Below are 18,010 nucleotides of genomic sequence, written 5' to 3'. Positions count from 1 at the left end.
ATGCGTGCTATGCGTGGGGATGAAATTACCAAAAAGAGTAGGAGGGGTTACGTATTAGTATCTAGCACTTAGCGTTAGGTGCTTGAGTTTCTAAGTCTTAAAGGAACAGGCGTTGGTAGAAACACCGCAGCAAATTTTGCACCTCCTTGGCGCAATATTACGTCTCGAGTCGACTTGGGTTGACTTGGGTTGAACAGGTACATACGGTACATACAGTGGCGGCGTGGCAATTGCTTGATAAGAAACTTGAGATGATTATTTAGAGGGATTGCGTATCTGAAATACTCTAATGTGTATGTGTGGCAGGACCCTGCCGGCACTCAGGCAAAAAGATCCCCTCAAAATGCAACGCTACTTGATGCACCTATTAATACCAGGGAATCCCTTATAAACAAGGTAGTATTTACCTAGTATCACAGACCTTCAGGTGGTGGTAGGGTGTCCTCTGATTCGTAGATATCTTCAAGAACCACTGAATCGTTGTCAGGACTAGGAGTGAAGAAAGTCATTGCACATCCCCGAGCGTCCGTACCTTGCCTACTAGTTGGCTGGGCTGTTGGATCAACGGATACATCCATACATCCATTCATACGTCAAATAGTCTCAGACGAAGATTTCCTTCCAATGTCTCAAACCTTGCAATTCTTGATTTTTTTTTATTTCCTTCCTCTTCTATCGAAAGAAAAAAGAAAGAAGGTGATCTAGATTTATCTTAGAATTTGATTTTCTGATAGATGATAGCGCCTTAATATCTATTTATTTTTTTCTTCAAGCCACGCGGGACGGTAACCCAACTTGCATATCGAAACTCCTAAAATATCTCTGATCTCTTACCTATCAAAGTAGGCCGTGCCCAGGCCATTCTACCAAGTTTAGAAGAAAACGAGTACGAATCCGCGAATCTGATGCTCGGCGTTTAAATCCGCCCCGGCCCCCTTAGATAACTTACCGGGCGAATTACAAGCTCGCTTCAGGTCTTAGCTGGTACAAGTCGATTGGTCATCTCGCCTTAGCTCATAAAGAGAGAGAGACAAGGGCATCGATCGTTCACACGGTACAGCCACCAGGAACTCGGGCTTGCTCGTGGAGACTTTTAAATCCGCGGATTCCTGGTACTAGACTAAAGTACCTACCCAAAAGTTACCTAGATCGAATTGTTTCTACAAGAAAAACGTCAACCTACATTTACCTTAATTAACCTAATCAATCCCCTACGAGCCCTACGAGACTATCCTTGTGGCACCTCCATAGCCGCACCTACGATCCCTTTTTAATAACCCTAAAGTGAACGACCACAGACCACAGACGATAGACCAACACGACGAAAGCTAGATGATGGATCATATGAGAGTTGATCCTGGGGGCTTCCAGATACCAGGAATGCCCCGTCCACAACTCATGAACCAACCGCCACAGATCTTCGGAGCTTACGGCCATGAGGGTTTGTCCGTGTTACCACCGGAGCTCGCGGCCCAGATGGCCTTCGACCCATCAGCGCTTCTTGACGATGCGAACGAGGCAAAGAGGAGGAGAATCGCAAGGGTGAGCTCTTATACACTTTAGGTAGTGTCTATACTCGCGTGCATAGACTGACATAACCGTTGAAGGCTTGCGACATGTGCCGGAAGAAGAAAATAAAGTGCGACGGGAAGCTCCCGGCTTGCACGCATTGTATCAATTACAAGACAGATTGTGTCTTTACACAAGTTGAGAAGAAGAGAAATCCCCCGAAAGGGTATGAGCACAGACTAAGTACCACCGACAAGCTTCGTATAAGGCTGATTTGAATCTCTAGTGCAAAGTATATCGAGGGTTTAGAAAACCGTTTGGGACGGATGGAAAGCTTGTTAAGGTTATCAGGTAAGTCCTAAGTCGTCGCCTTGTGCCATAAACCCACACACCGACCATTCTAACTAATGCGACCCAAGGCCTACTTGGAGATGACGATGAATCGACCGACCTTGCTACGTTAGAAAAGCGCCTCTCAGAGAAACACCAACAATCTAGACAAGCTTCACAAGCACTAACCTCGAATCCCACATCACCTTCACAAGCAACTTCCGGTCACGATGGCACGGTGTCAACCCCGCGGAGTTCAATAACGTCACCAGAACCGAGTAGAGAAAGAGACTTCAGGAAAGACCATTCTCCTCAACCAGAAAAACCAAGAGACGAGGAAGAAGTAGAAGCACTATCAGAAATGATGTGCTCGTTGGTTACGAACCAATCAGGGGAAACGAGATATATAGGTAGGTGCCCGCAAGCTAGTCGGCTGCATGCATATCCGCTAACATGGCGCCAGGATCCTCCTCCGGATTTTCGATATTCTCACCAAAGGGCATACAGTGGGTGAACGAAAAGACAGGGGACACATCATTTCAACAGATGATCTCCGAAGTCTCCATTGATGATCATAAATGGAATCACTGGAAACCCGAGATCTTCAGCGATCTTTTTCATCGTCCCGTCTACCGGCCATTACCACCTAAGCCTGAAGCGCTATCCCTGCTTAAGGACTACTTCGACAACTTCAACTGCATGTTCCCGTTATTCCACCAACCAACTTTCATGCATCTCGTCGAGAGGCAGTACTCCAATGACCCCTACCAAGGTTCCGGGTGGTGGGCGAGTTTGAACGTCGCTTTGGCTATTGCGCATCGTCTTCGAGTTATGAGTAACCTTGTGCCGCAGGAAGATGATGATAAGTCGTGGGCGTACATGAAGAATGCCATGGGCGTCTTCTCTGAATTAACGATGCGCAATACCGATCTACTAAGCGTACAGGCTTTACTTGGAATGGCCTCCTTTATGCAAGGTACCCCCAACCCACAACCCTCATTCTTACTCGTCGCAGCAGCCATTCGGTTGTCACACAGCATCGGGCTGCATAAGCGTGGAAGTGGGTTTAATCTCAACCCAGTTGAGATAGAGCAAAGAAAACGTGTGTTCTGGATAGCGTATATGCTGGACAAGGATTTATGTCTTCGATCCGGACGTCCCCCGGCACAGGACGACGACGATATGAACGTCGAACTTCCAGATGCGGATCCTATGGACAATATCGGCAACATCCCTCTCGCCGATGGGAAGGGAAAAATGAATTTGTTCCGAGCAATGTGCGAATTAACGGTGATCGAAAGCCAAGTTTACAAGAAGCTCTACTCTACCAAAGCCACTAAGCTGTCAGAGGGCGAGCTGTTACAAACTATTGGTGAACTCGACAAGCAACTAGAGACATGGAAGGACAACATCCCAATCGACTTCCGCCCAGAGCACGAAATAAAGGCATCTCACACCCCTCTCATACTACACGTCGTCATGTTACATTTCTCATATTACAACGCCCTTACCACCATCCACCGCATGTCTGTACATCACGGCTATTGGACAAGCCGATTATCCAACTACGCGATCCAAGGTCTAAACGCCAGACCATTAAACCCGCGCGTGTTCGCATCCGCAGCTCTATGCGCCTCCGCCGCCCGAGCGAGCATCCAACTACTAAAGTACATCCCACAAGGCGATTTCTCCTGCGTGTGGTAAGCAACACTCCCTCTTCCCCCTCCCAGCACCCACCGTTTCCTAAACTAACCATTCCCAATCTAGGCTCATCCTCTACTTCCCCGTATCAGCACTAGTAACGCTCTTCGGCAACATCCTGCAGAACCCCCTCGACCCGCGCGCAAAATCCGACACCAAGCTCATGAACCTCGTGGTAACCTTCCTCTCAACCCTCGGCCAAGAAGCCGAAACAGGAGGCGTCCACCGGATGCTCGGCGTATGTTCCGAATTCGAGCGGATCGCCAAAATCGTAATCGACAAAGCCGAGCGGGACACCTCGAAGCGGAAGCGCAAGAGCCACGAGCCCGCGCACCGGCCCTCCCTCGCGACCGTCAACTCGCCGTCGGCAATGTCGCAGACGACACACCATACCCCGCGCCCGTCGTCGTCGGCCGCGACCCCGACACCGAGCTACACCACGCAGCTGTCGCCGAAATTCAACGGGGAGCAGAATCGCGCGAATAATAGCAGTAATGGCGGGTACAGCCCCATGAACACCGCGTCCTCGACTACCGGCGCCGCGCCGCGGGATGGTCCCGGCGGCTGGCCTAGTCCTGGGCCATCGCACACCCACTCCCAGTCACACTCCCAATCTCAACAGCAGCAGCAGCAGCAGCAGGAATGGAACCCCAACGCGATGGACTTCGGCAACTTCTCGGAGTTCACCGGGTTCGGGCAGCCCATCGCGTCGCCGCCGTTGCCGGGGCAAAACGGGTACCAGCCGCTGCTGCCGCAGGAGCTGTGGCAGATGTCCGGGGGCTTGGACTGGGATTGGGCGGAGTTCACGGGCGGCGCGTACCCGAGCTTTGAGAATGGGAAGACGATGGAGGGGGGGAGGAGGGATGGGATGGCGTGATTGGATCCTATCTACCTGCCTAGTACCTACCTAGTAGGTAGGTAGTATGTGTGCTGTATAGATCTCTGTGCGCGGCGGGGCCTCGATATAGCGCAGGCGATTTATTCTGTTCGCGGGTTTCGACGGATATGCGGGAAAAGAAAGGATGTTTTTGGTTTTGGGGGCGGAGAGGTTGGGGCATGGGTTTGGGCGTGATGAGCATTTTAATGGTAATGAAGATGTTGGCGTGGGAGATGGTTCTTGAGTTTGACTGTCAAAATTCAGGGGTGTCTTCTTTGTTTTTTTACGTTTGGTTTGGTCTGGTTCTGAACGCGAACGCGATATGTTACTGTGACGGCCGACATCTACCTATTTAGCTCATGAGGAGTTTCATTCTTGATTTTTTGGTTTTTGGTTTATTGTCTTGCTCTACGTACATATAGGTTGGTATTGTATAATGAGTTGGGATACGATGTTCAATTGGTAACTCACCCATCTACCTCGGAGGTAGCTAGTAGATAGCTAAGACCTGTGTATAGAATTTACTTGATAACTACCTACTATGCCTTCTATATTTTTGCGGCGTGATAATTTGTTTTTGAATAAGTTTGATTATCAAGCGCATGTAGGTAGATTTGGATACGATAACTAAATAGATATCTCATCGTTTTTCGAAATTGCCGCTGGAAATCGCCGTTACCTGCAAACCTGCGTACTGTAACTAGTTCTGGGTTAGGCGATTACGATAACAGGTAGATCAGCGTTTCAGATTGTAACAGCTTGGCTAAGTGACATGCATCATGAACCCCGTCGTCTAAGCGTTGGTCTAATCGAAAAGAGGGGATGTTGACGTTGTACTGAGAAACCTTCGGCCGAGATCGTCAACCTTGACTAAGCTCGGTAAGTCACAACCCCATTTCGTAGATTCTCCCTCATTGTTACCTAGAATTGATTTCACGATACCCAAGTATGTCTCATTGCCATTTCCCTGCCATTTGTTTGCTCCGGTGGTGCTAATGGAATTCAATAGGGGAATTACAAGCATGGCCCAAGTCAAAACTGAACAGCTCCACCCTGGTGATCAACACGAGATCCCGAGTTTTGAGGCCCATGAATCGTCTGAATCGCTCAAGGGTAGGATTAAGAAGCACTATGAGATAGCTTCGGATTACTACTATTCCCTATGGTACTTGATTTCGTCCCATTAACACCTACATACTAGGTACCTAGTAGTTATCGCGACTAAATTCTGGTAGGGGACAGCACATACATCACGGCTTGTTCAAATCTGCTAGCGAAACAAAGGAGCAGGCTCAAGTAAATCTCATCAATTACCTACTTGAGATCTCGGCCCTACCAATAGGCTCCAAGGTACTTGATGTCGGATGTGGTATTGGTGGCACAAGCAGATTTCTTGCAAGGGAGCATGGCGCGGATGTCACGGGAATCACGATTAGCGGGCGACAAGTCCAGATCGCAAAGCAATTGACCAAGACGGAGATAGGCAATACTTCCACCGCCTCATCGGATGACTTCAAGTACCCGGGCAAAGAGGGTAAGCCAGACGGCACAGTCCGCTTCCTTGAGCTCGACGCCGAGAAAATGCTCGAACACTTTCAGCCGACTGTTGGGGAGGGAAAGTCCTTCAACTGCGTATGGATCTCGGAGGCCTTGTCGCATCTACCAAACAAGGAGCTCTTCTTCTCTTCTTCTTTTTCGCTTCTCCAAGGTGCAGGATCACGGCTGGTAATCGCAGACTGGTTTAAAGCGCCTGGCCTATCTCCCGAGCAGGAGGAAGCTGATATCAAGTCGATCGAGGATGGCATGCTCCTCCCCCGCCTATATACAGCGGACGAATATGTGGCATTTGCGGAGCGGGCTGGGTTCAAGATTCATCAGAAACCGATTGATATAAGCAAGGACGTTGCTAAGACATGGTAAGTTCTCTCTCTCCTCCCTAATCTTGGTTTACTGGTTGATTTGGATATATAGGGATATATCGTGGACTCTTGTATCGTCCCCTTCACTATGGGCATTCGCCATTTCTCAGGGTCGCGACGGGCTATCATTTTTGCAAGCGTTTAGAGCGATGAGAAGAGGATATGCGAATGGGACGTTTAGGTATGCGGTCATGTGTTTCGAGAAGCCTTAAGTATGAGTTGTATGTTGTTTATCGTGTAGATATGTGTTCATACCTCTGAATATACACTAGATCGAGTCAACGCATCGCATCGCATCAACCATGACAGCTCATGGACACGGCTATCAAACTGTGGTTACTATGCGAAGATAAGGGCATATAATGTAATGATATATGGTACCCAAAGAAGCTGCCCGCTCCTGTATGATCGGTAGATCCTCATGTTCTATGCGAAACGTTGCTCTTAATAGACTTCCAGATATCATACCATCAGCTTAAATCACTCAGATTCATACTAATCTATGTGAGTGTGCATACATACACGTAGATCACTCCACGAAAGAAAAATATGGTTAGCTAGACAAGCCATGCTTCCACGTATGAAAGAAGCTGAGAAGGATCGACTCCTCGTAATGTAAATGCTAATAGTTGGGTGGGTTCGAAAGTATTATATAAACGGATTGGGACCGGGAAGTTCGATATAGTTGATTATTCACTTAGCAGTGATTGCGATTTTATATGAGATGGTGTCTTTACTTGACTGGCTAGACTTTCACGTTACTCGTCTGGTTTATAAATACCGGAGAGGAGGAGTTTCTTGACAGATCAAGTAACACACCCACACTGCACACTGTTAAGTCCGAGGCGATGAATACAAAGATCCCGCGTCTGACGTATCGAACTAAGCCCCGAGAGGTAGTGCTCACTCAGTAGTGTCCCGTGTCTTGGGTGTTTGCACTATATAACGCCACAATGCAGGCATGCCGGAAACTTTCTAGGGCAGACACTCACCGTAACTACAGCGATGTTTAGAGCTAGTAACTAGCATAAGGCCGTTAGCTCGCTAGAATCTGATGTCGCGTGCTCTTTGAATCAGCCGTCAGATGCTAGCGCTAATATATGGAAGTTTTCGGGCGTTGCAATAGCTTCAACCTACTAGTAGAAGCGAGATTACCTAGACTCGATGTTTGCAGATGATCTCAACCTGGGTAAGATGTAATTTGTACTCAACGGCATATTTATTTAGCCGCATCGCGATCATTCTGCCTGACAAGTAGATGCCTGCCGTAATGCTGCGTTGGGCTTTCAATCATCACTGATCAACATTCGGCAATGATCACGACGACATGACTACCTAATAAGAATGGGATACATGGATTGATATGCCTTAAGGGTTGGAAGGAGTATCAGCAAAATTCCGGGCCAATGGAAAATGTGATGAACACACCCTTCATGCTCCTAACGATTGACATATTGTGACACAGAGGCTCTGAATGAGAATGAGACAAGTTCATCGGCGCCGCGTTGCAAGAACTTCAAAGAAGCAAGATGGGAGAATGAGCTTAAGAAGCCAAGAAGATCGCGTCCTTCCCGAAACATCATAGCGATTGACGAGCTGCAATGCGGCACGGCAACACACATGGGGTAGTAGCGTCGCGTAGCCGTTGGCATAACCGATTCGGACGATCTTCTAGAAAAAATTTACGACGATCTCGGCGACACTAAGACATGCCTTTGAAATTCATGAGTCATGATATTTGACATTGGACGCTCACCGTTCGCGAGAAGGGATCTAGTTCTACGTCCGAAGCTTGGCGCATCGTGTGGGTTTCCTTAGGCTCGAGATAGATTGTAGAGTGTAGTAGCGGTGATGCGTCTGTCAATTGGAGCTGCGACTCTGTATATTAGCCTGGAAATGCTTATATCTCCGCATTCTGGAGAATATTGATCACAAGAGCCTCTTGTGTGGAGAAGGAAGCTGCATGAAAGAAGTAAGCGGTAGGAGTTCCCCAGAACGGACGAATCGATGTTTGAGCTTGGTGGATATATTCCATGGCGTGCCATGCTCTTCAAGCTCGTCGGCTCGAGTGGAGACGTTGGACTAGACCGTTGACAGGCTCGGCGGTTCATCAGACGAAATGTGTACCTAGGTAGTCGTCCTGGTCATCTTTGAGAACAGACGGCCGTATCGAAAAAACTTCATCTTTAGAGACATCCTGATATCGTAGTTTGAATAACCGCCTCTAAGGAGCTCTAAGGAGGTTATTGTGATACGGAGTGCATGCGTTTCGGCTATCTTTTGACGCCATAGACTCCTGTGGGAATATTGATGAGATCTTGTAAAAAAGGGTACGAAAGCACAGACTGTCTGAGTGTGCTGAACTTCGTACCTAAAGGCGAGATTAGCCATGGCTATTCCAAGCCTCGTGGCATTTCAGATCGGAAGAATCCGGGTCGCCTGCAAGGATCAGCCGAAGACGTATGGAACACAAGAAAATTCGGGACTCGTCAGCCCTGTCAGCCCCATTCATCAGTGTAAGTGATCCCTTGCAATATCGTGATCAATTTCGGGCTGGTGCAAGATTGGGTCTCCAAAATCCAACTTTTTTTCTCGTGGATTCTCATGGATAGGGGCAGAGGGGTTGCTTGGGCACTTACGTATGATTGTTAATGATTTCGTTAGTCAACAGTTGGAACTATTTAGTCATGTCATTCCACTATTTCTCTACATAATACGATACGTACCTCTAGTGCCGAGTATCTTTACCCCAGATATGTACTCCGTCCTTTGAGAAACCCCGACAGTTGACTGTTGACGGAGTACAGCATGAATGGGATTCTGCGAAGTGGCAGAAGGGGTAGAAGGAGTAGAAGGGGGCATCTACTAATCTAGACCCCAACTTTTGAGAGGTGAATGAAAAAGGAATGGTTCCAATGGCTCCTTCAACGATTGCATGTACGTTATCATATCAAATCAGAAACATTGGACGGTCCCAAATCGACAATCTGGCTTATGCAGGCACACCCAAACCGAGCCTTATTGGTGCGTGCCGGACAGGTTAGAAAAAGTCGGGACTGCGGGATCGACGGACATGCAACCTGCAACGACAAGGATTAAGGGTGAATCCGATCCCCCAAACCGACCGGAGTCCGTGTTGCAAGGTAGAGAAACAGTATCATAAAAATTTTCGTCAAATTTCGTCAATGTTGCTGTCGCTGTATGAAGTACCTACATAGTGAACATGTTTCGAGATCTAAAATCGATCTGGTGTAAAGCATTTAGGTATATCCTCATTGGTTACAGAATTTGAAGCTAATCATATTCTTCTTTTTTAGTCAACTGATATTAATTATTCCTCGTGCGCTTATGGTTTATCTAAACCGTGACTTGAACTTGAACATGCGAAGAGAAAGAGAAAAACTACATCGAAAAAGTCCACCGTTGGGTCCAGGATAGTTTCCCCGGACCAATTAAGAGCTGCATTACTTTCCTAATTCGGATCATCTTTCTCTCTCCTTGGACACCGGTCCTGTAGGGTCCTGTACCTAAAGTGTCTAATGTATCTATTCCCGTTATCAACCTAGTCATTGTAGTCATAACCTTCATCGGTATGGGGGAAACTACCTACCTAGTATCTAATTACTCGTACACGGAACAGGTACCTATTCTTACATCTCTCTACTTTCTACTAACCGGGTCCCAACAAAATTTTCATCTGTCATCCATGAAGGTGGGAGAAAAAAGGGAAATTCGACGAGTCTAAATTCGAAATGTAAATCGTAAATCCTTCATCCATCATGTTTGTTTCCCACTTTGTCGTCATTCATATTAGAGTCTTTCTTTTTTCTCCATCTTAAAGATACTGCGATACTGCGATACAACTATATGATACTACGATACTTTGATACGCCCATGCCTATCCTATGTCTATGCTGATCTAGGCAAGCTTGGATTGGACGACGGAATACTTGCAAATCTTGGTAAATACTAAAAAGACCGTGCCCTTTTTGGTACATTTTGTACATTTTTCGGTACAGTATTCGGTACACTTTTTACCTTTTACCTTTCGTCTTCCCTATTATTCGTTCCGTAACTTGCCGATCAGCCGTCCCCCCCTTAATAAACCCCCCCCTTTTGGTTATTAACAAAATACTACAGCGATCTGAACCAGCTGGACCTAGTGTTTGATACCCTATGAAACCCCAACGAAACCAGGGCTCGCGCTTGTCACAGCTTGCACGACTCCGTGTAAGTAGTCCAATGAGGAGGGCATCGAACATATTGAGACTATCAGGAATATGTCGAACAAGGGTCCTCGGTCCGCCTTGCACTAGCAATGGACGGTCATTACTATTAAGAAGCTGGTCTGCGCCTGCGCATGTCATCGTCAACAACCACGATCTTAAGCTTGACCTTGACCTTGCTGTAGCCGGACGACGGACTTTGATTAATCATAACGGCAATAATAGAAAAGATTACACGAAGACTCTTCGGGACAGTAATCAGCAGACACACCACCACGATCACCCACATCATCACCCACATCATCCACCCGAACCTAGTTCCTTGCATTCCTTGCATTCCGGACTTTTCTCTTGCAGCACTACTGGTAGTGGTATCCGAAAGAGGGAACCATCTTCTACGCCTCTTCCTCCGTACACGTTACCCTTCACGTTACTTGCACCTGGTTCATCTGCTTCTGATAGCGTTAGCTCTATCGGACAGCCCTTCATTCGTCCAACTGCTCCGTCTTACCCCATCAACTCAACATCCAACCGTTGCTTTTTAATACTTCCGCACCGCCCATCACCGAGACGTCCAATGGCGTTTAGCACTTACAGCACCGCCAGTTCAGATATATCAACGCCTCGCTCTGCTTCTCCTTCCTCATCCATCATCTCAGCGCGTTCATCCCAAACCTCCGTCTCCAGTAAACGTCTCTCCTTATCCCTACAACGGAGACAATCTGCCCTGAACCCAATGTCCTCTGTCGATATATCCGCAATCGAAGAACAGATGAAGATGGCCGCCTTAGACGGTCTACGAGGCTACGCCCAAAACCACTACGGCGAGGTTCAGCAGTATAGGTCGACGGACTACGTTCCGCAATCTTCCGCCGGTGGTTACCAAGTATTGCGAGAACCTCTGTGGAACAAAGGTAATTATTTGCTTTGCTAGCTTATTTCCATAGCTCCATTCTCTATTCTCCATTCCCCCATTCCCACCTTAGCCGTCCACTGACGCCTAAGCCAAATCTCTAGGTCTCTCCTTCACCCCGGATGACCGCGTCTCTAAGAACCTGACGGGGTTACTCCCCCACGCCATGGAGAGCGCGGACACGCAGGTTGCTCGGTGCATGAAGGTGATCAACTCTAGACAGACCAACATCGACAAGTACATGTACCTGTCGTCGCTCAAGGACCAGAACGTAGATTTGTTCTACCGTGTGCTCATCGACAATGTCCGTGACCTGATGCCCCTAGTCTACACCCCCACCATCGGCGACGTGTGTCTGCAGTACTCCACGCTCTACACGCGCCCCGAGGCATTGTACATCTCCATCAAGCAGCGCCGGTCCATCAAGACCATCCTGCGCAACTGGCCCTACCCGAATCCCGAAATCTGCGTCGTCACGGACGGATCCCGTATTCTGGGCTTGGGCGATCTCGGCGTCAATGGTGTGGGGATTTCCGTAAGTTCTTTTTTTGCTCGCGAGCATGGCTTGGCCTACATTAGTGTACCGTGCGGATGACCGTGGTTGCTGACACACGCACGTCTAGATTGGCAAGCTCGCTCTCTACACCGGTGCAGCTGGTATCCACCCCAGCAAGACCCTGCCCATCGTCTTGGACTCCGGCACCAACAATGAGACCAACCTCAAGGACCCCCTGTACCTGGGTCTGCGGGCCAGGCGCCCTTCCCCGGCCGTCGCCCAGGAGTTCATGGACGAGTTCATGGAGGCCGTCACTGAGGTGTACCCCAACATGGTGGTGCAGTTCGAGGACTTCGAGACGGAGAAGGCGTTTAACTACCTCACCCGTTACCGGAACAAGTACAGGTGCTTCAACGACGACATCCAGGGAACTGGTGCCGTCGTCTTGGCAGGGTATGCACAATCCTATTCCCCCGTCCAATTGAAACTTGGAACTTACTAATGCCCGTGCAGGTACATCGGTGCCGTGAACCTATCCGGTGTTCCGCTCGAAGAGCAGCGTCTCGTCTTCATGGGCGCTGGCTCCGCTGGCGTCGGTGTCGCAAAGCAGATGGTAGAGTACTACACGCGACGCGGGCTCTCCGAACAAGCCGCGAAGGAGAAGTTCTGGCTCGTCGACACCAAGGGTCTCGTGACCAACGACCGAGGCGACAAGCTAGCGGATCACAAGAAGTACTTCGCCCGCAACGACAACGCCGGCCACCAGTTCCGCACTCTCGAGGAGGTCATCGAGTACGTCCGACCATCCGCTCTCGTCGGTCTAACCGCTACTTTCGGCGTCTTCACCGAGTCCGTTGTTCGCGCGCTCAAGGCCTCTGTCGACGCCGGTGGGTCTGGCCGCCGACCTATCCTCTTCCCTCTCAGCAACCCCCTCACCAAAGCCGAGTGCACCTTCGAGCAGGCTGTCCAGTGGACAGACGGCACCGTGATCTTCGCATCCGGGTCTCCCTTCTCGCCATTCGCCGTCAAGGCAGGCGACCACGCCGTAACCTACTGGCCCAACCAGGGTAACAACGTGTACGTGTTCCCCGGTCTCGGTCTCGGCGCCATCCTCTGCAAGGCATCCAAGATCACCGACGAGATGGTATACACCTCCGCGTCCTCGCTCGCCGAGTCCCTGAACGCCGAGGAGGTGCACAAGGGCCTGATTTACCCGCGCATCGAGCGCGTCCGAGACGCCAGCGTCGTCGTCGCTCGGGAAGTAATGAAGGCGGCCCGCCGCGAAGGCGTGTCTACTTTGTCTGAAGAACAGTGGGTTGAGTGGGAAGAATGGGGCGATGTGGCCCTGACGAAGTTCATCAAGGACAACATCTACAACCCCCTCACCAAGTAACGAGTTGAAACGACAGACAGACAGCTTTATAATAGAGGAGGGCGACGGGAAATGCATAAAGATTCATGGCCGGCGTTATCGGGTGGTTTGACATTTTCTACCTTTTTTTCTACCTTTTTTTTATTACCTATTTCTCAAATAAACGTTGGCGGCATACTAGTGGCCGACAACACACGCGCGCACGTACTTCGCTTCGAAGGAAATATTTAAAGATATCCCCTGGGTTTTATTTTACAGGCATCACACTAGAAGGACATCGATGGATGGAAACAGTGGTCTTGAAGGCTAGATAGTGCGAGGGATAGATTGGCACTTACGCTGGCATAGGGGTCTATAGACGGCTAATAGACTAAAAGGGACACACTTTCATTCTGATTATAATAATCGTCACGTTTGATGCTGTTCGTTGAATACATGTGATTTGTCGTGCAGTATACTGGGTGTATAACACCTGATAGAGGGTTATATCATTGACATATGGGTCACAGGTAAGCATCAACTTTCACACAAGTCTCGCTAGCCTTTCATTCTTGAGGTTTTGACCTTGTATTGTTTAATCATGAGCTGACTATCGCAGGTTACGGGCAGACTTTGGTGTCGAGGGGTATCATAAGAGAAGCCTGCCTTCCCCAATCGTGAAGATCCAAAATCGCCAATCTTCTCGGCCATGTTCCAATAGAGCTACTCATGGTATGTGCCGGGATCACGAATCGGGTGGTTTTTATGGTAACTATCCCAGGTCCAGTCCGCGTATTTGTACTCTCCACACACGCCAGATGGAGTCGCTGTAGGGCTAGGTCGACTATACTGGTCATTTCCGTATTCGCCTAAGGATTGGTTTACGTCGCCGTTATCGAAGTCTTGTAAATTCGCCTCGGGTGGTGAATAATCCTCGCTTGTGAGCAGATTTGGAGATGCGTCATAACTGCTGTTTGCCTGGCTGGGAGGCACTGTCGACTGCCTATCCCACCAAATGCCGTCGAACCTGGGGTCTGCTGGAGATCTGCTGGACAAAGTTCCGCCAGCTTGGTAGGGAACGACGGTGAGTAAGTTCTGTGATGAGGTATAATTATGTGTGCTCTCTCTATCGCCTTCGTAAGAAGTCGGGTACGTGATTTGCTTGGGTTGTCGCGCTGATGTAATTGCCCCTATCCGAGAGCTCTCGCTAATTGAGCTAGAATGGTTTCTATTCGACAGCTGCGCACTCTGACGCTCATTGCGACTCGATTTGTCTGTATATTGCTTGCGCCCAAGATGTTCCGTACAGAACGTCGAACTGTGTGTGTCTAGGTATTTGCCACAGTTGAGTTTGCTGCACAAGCCCCGAGCCTTTTTCATTTGTGTCATCTTTTGCCCCTTGCAATAAGTACATGGCAATGATGTGCAGACATGTGTTTTCTTGAGAGAGGGCATATTGGGAGTCGTCTTGTCGATTAAGAAGGTTGATACTTGATAACGTTATTCGGGATTTTTTTATGAAGAGAATATAGCACTCGATGACGGGTAGTTACTTCTGAGAATCTATGTATATATAAATATCAAGTTCACCTACTCGCCTACTTCGTATCCGAAGGCTCTACATCATGCTGCAAATTGCAGTGATTGAGAGAGCTGTGATGCAATTGGCGTATGCCTGATTGGGTTTGTATGGTCAGACTGAATCCCATTTGGATTGTCAATATAGTCAGGAGTAACAGACTTCCTATGATTTGAGGCCAGGAAACCGACTAACAAATCTCTTTTCATAGTTCTAAGTTAGTACCTACATAGCTATTATACCGGGAGATATTGGAGGGCAGTAATGATTAGAATTATCTTAAATCGCTTGGTATTATAATAACTATACTTTTATTATTGGATGATTGTATGGTTTAAATTATTGTAAATAAGTTTAAATTATTGGAAAGAGGTTAATATTATTGAAGAAAGGTTTAAATTATTGGAAAAAGATATTATTAAAAAAAGTTATTATTAAAAAAAGTTATTATTAAAAAATTTTATTATTGGAATTTTATTTTATTATATTTTTATTTTTCGTTATTATTTTTATTATTTTTAAGTTTATTAATTTATAATATTAAAATAATATTTTAAATTATTAAATTTTTTAAAATATTAATATATTAATAAATTTAAAAATTTAAATTTAAAAATTTAAACTTAAAAACTTAAATTTAAAAACTTAAATATAAAAACTTAAACTTAAAAATAAATTTAAAAATAAATTTAAAAATAAATTTAAAAATTTGGAAATTTAAAAAGTTAAAAAGTTAAAAAGTTAAAAAATTAATAATTTATATATTTATAAATATACGCGTATAAAAATAAAAAATAAAAAATAAAAAAAAAATAAAAAAAATAATATAAAAAAAATATAAAAAGAAAATATAAAAAAAATGTAAAAAAATAATATACGAAGTAAAAAATAATATATAAAATAAAAAATAATATAAAAAAAATAAAATAATATTAAAAATTTTAAAAAATTTATGAAATTAAAAAGTAATAATATTATTAATTTTATTAACGGTTATTTAATTTAAATTTAAAATTTTTTAATAATTATAAAATTTTTTTAATAATTATAAAACTTTTTTAATAATTTAAATTTTTTTTTAATAATTTTAATTTTTTTTTAATAATTATTTTTATTTTTATAATAATTATATTTATTTTATAATAATTATTTTTAAGTTTTTAATTATTATTTTACTTTTTTAATTATTATTTTTATTATTTTTATTATTATTAATTTACGATATTTCCCGTTATAATATTTATTTTAATTATTATTATTTTTTTTTAAATGCGTTATTTAAACGTATTTATTAAATAACGAAATAAATTTTCGTAATTAATTAAGAAAAAAATTAAAATACATGTTATTTTTATATTCGATTTATTTAATAAGTTTATAAATTTTAATAAAATTATTTATTATTATTAATTATTATATAATTTTTTAATTATAATTTTTATTTTATTTTAAAATGTATTAATATTTTAATTTTTAAGTTAATTTTTAATTTTAATTAAAAATTAAAATATCGTAATTAATGTATATAAATACCTTTATAAAAACGAACGAATCGTTATAAAATGAAATTTTTTATTTCGAAAAATCGAAAATATTAAGTTTTTTCGACATTTAATAAAAAACGGTAAATTATAAAAATAAATTTATTAACCCGTTAATTTAATTAATATATTAAAAAATATATTATATAAATATAATATACGATAAATATATATTATGTTTTATAATTTAAAAATTAAAAAGTTTATAAATTATAATACGTATAAATAAATATTTATTAAATAAATATAATAAGTTTTTTTATTTTTATAAAAATATTAAAAAAATAAGTATTTATTTAATAATATTATAATAATTATTAATTAAATTAAATTTTATTATATTTAAATATTTAATAAATAAATAAATATATAATTATTATTTATTATAATATTAAAAGTTATAATAATAAAAATAAATTAATTTAATTATTTTATTATATTATTTAAGTTTTTAAATTTTATTAATATTATTACGGCGACGTTATTATTAAATATTTTAAAAATAATTTATATAATAATTAATAAAAGTTACGAAATATAACCGGTTTATTAATAATATATTTACGAAAATATAAATATTTTTTTAATTAACGTATTTTTCGTAAACGGTAATTAAAACCCGGTAATAAACGTAATTAAAAAAAAAAACTTCGTTAAATATTAAACGGTATATATTAAAAGTAAAATGAAAATAAATTATATACGAAATATTATATATTATTAAGTTATTTTAATTTAAAATAAACGTTATTATATTATTATTAATTTAATAATTATTCGAAGATTTTTAAAATTAAAAAAAAAAAATTATTTACGGTTTACGCACGATGTAATAAAAATATATATACTTTAAAAAAATTAAAAGTAATATAATAAAAAACTTTATAAAAATAAAAATAAAGCGTATTTTTTTAAAGAAATTATTTAATTACGAAGAATAAATTTTTTTAAAAGTAAAGTTATTTTAAACGAAATAATAATAATAATAACATTAAATTATTAATAACCCGGGAAAAATAAAAAAATTATAAAATTAAATAAAAATAATAAAACTTATAAAATAAAATAAATATTTTATTTTTTATTATTATAATTATTTAACGATAATTTTTTTATTTTTTTTATTAAAAAAGTAAATTTTTATAATTATATAATAAAAAATAATGCCGTTACGTAATAATAACGAAAATCGAATAAAACGGGTTAAGTTTTTTCCGGTACACGGTTTTTACCCGAAAATTTATTAAATAATAAAACCGTACGTTTATTTAAAAAAAGTTCGAAAATAAAAATAATTAACGTAAAATTTAATAATAATAATAATAATAATAATAATATTTAAGTTTTTAATTATATTAAAATAAACGAAAATTTTTATATTTAAATATAAAGAAAAAATAATTTAATATATTATTAATTTAAGTTTTAAATTATTATTAATTTAATAATTAATTAAATAATTTTTCGAAAATAAGTAAATAAATAAAAAATATATTAAATATAAAAATAAAAAGTTTTAATAATAATTTTTTAATAATAAAAAAAATAATTTTACGATTAATAAATAA

The 18,010-nt window shown here is 42.3% G+C and overlaps 4 protein-coding genes across 4 annotated transcripts; 3 read left to right on the top strand and 1 right to left on the bottom strand.

The window, feature by feature from the left end:
* The first annotated feature begins 684 nt into the window (after positions 1–684).
* Positions 685–4,427, top strand: GGS22DRAFT_74598 (N-terminal binuclear Zn cluster-containing protein). Its single transcript, XM_047967989.1, has 6 exons — positions 685–1,542; positions 1,608–1,735; positions 1,796–1,860; positions 1,929–2,249; positions 2,303–3,539; positions 3,607–4,427. The coding sequence occupies exons 1-6, from the start codon at positions 1,333–1,335 to the stop codon at positions 4,415–4,417; spliced, it is 2,772 nt and encodes a 923-aa protein (XP_047814851.1). The 5' UTR covers positions 685–1,332; the 3' UTR covers positions 4,418–4,427.
* A 704-nt stretch (positions 4,428–5,131) lies between these two features.
* GGS22DRAFT_173124 (S-adenosyl-L-methionine-dependent methyltransferase) lies at positions 5,132–7,078 on the top strand. Its single transcript, XM_047962876.1, has 4 exons — positions 5,132–5,363; positions 5,427–5,582; positions 5,653–6,542; positions 6,591–7,078. Exons 2-3 carry the CDS (start codon positions 5,440–5,442, stop codon positions 6,335–6,337), a joined length of 828 nt encoding a protein of 275 aa, XP_047814850.1. The 5' UTR covers positions 5,132–5,363; positions 5,427–5,439; the 3' UTR covers positions 6,338–6,542; positions 6,591–7,078.
* A 4,061-nt stretch (positions 7,079–11,139) lies between these two features.
* Positions 11,140–13,364, top strand: GGS22DRAFT_181856 (NADP-dependent malic enzyme; the record flags this gene model as incomplete). Its single annotated transcript, XM_047963901.1, has 4 exons — positions 11,140–11,476; positions 11,580–12,010; positions 12,099–12,424; positions 12,485–13,364. The coding sequence occupies 4 exons, from the start codon at positions 11,140–11,142 to the stop codon at positions 13,362–13,364; spliced, it is 1,974 nt and encodes a 657-aa protein (XP_047814849.1).
* Positions 13,365–14,003: 639 nt separating this feature from the next.
* On the bottom strand, positions 14,004–15,050 carry GGS22DRAFT_74533 (uncharacterized protein). The gene has a single exon (XM_047967988.1). The coding sequence runs from the start codon at positions 14,775–14,777 to the stop codon at positions 14,046–14,048; it is 732 nt and encodes a 243-aa protein (XP_047814848.1). The 5' UTR covers positions 14,778–15,050; the 3' UTR covers positions 14,004–14,045.
* Positions 15,051–18,010: the final 2,960 nt, after the last annotated feature.

This window comes from Annulohypoxylon maeteangense (assembly GCF_022496945.1).
Source record: "Annulohypoxylon maeteangense strain CBS 123835 unplaced genomic scaffold GGS22scaffold_21, whole genome shotgun sequence".
Lineage (NCBI taxonomy): Eukaryota > Fungi > Ascomycota > Sordariomycetes > Xylariales > Hypoxylaceae > Annulohypoxylon > Annulohypoxylon maeteangense.
This window is presented reverse-complemented; position numbering and strand designations above follow the sequence as displayed.

What these genes read in the sequence shown, in the direction of transcription:
- GGS22DRAFT_173124 (XM_047962876.1), top strand. Translation starts at nt 5,440, where the DNA reads ATGGCCCAAGTCAAAACTGAACAGCTCCACCCTGGTGATCAACACGAG. An exon ending in GATTACTACTATTCCCTATG is followed by an intron (nt 5,583 to 5,652) that starts GTACTTGATTTC and finishes AAATTCTGGTAG; the next exon opens with GGGACAGCACATACATCACG.
- GGS22DRAFT_74598 (XM_047967989.1), top strand. Translation starts at nt 1,333, where the DNA reads ATGATGGATCATATGAGAGTTGATCCTGGGGGCTTCCAGATACCAGGA. An exon ending in AGAGGAGGAGAATCGCAAGG is followed by an intron (nt 1,543 to 1,607) that starts GTGAGCTCTTAT and finishes TAACCGTTGAAG; the next exon opens with GCTTGCGACATGTGCCGGAA. An exon ending in AAGCTTGTTAAGGTTATCAG is followed by an intron (nt 1,861 to 1,928) that starts GTAAGTCCTAAG and finishes ATGCGACCCAAG; the next exon opens with GCCTACTTGGAGATGACGAT.
- GGS22DRAFT_74533 (XM_047967988.1), bottom strand. Translation starts at nt 14,777, where the DNA reads ATGCCCTCTCTCAAGAAAACACATGTCTGCACATCATTGCCATGTACT.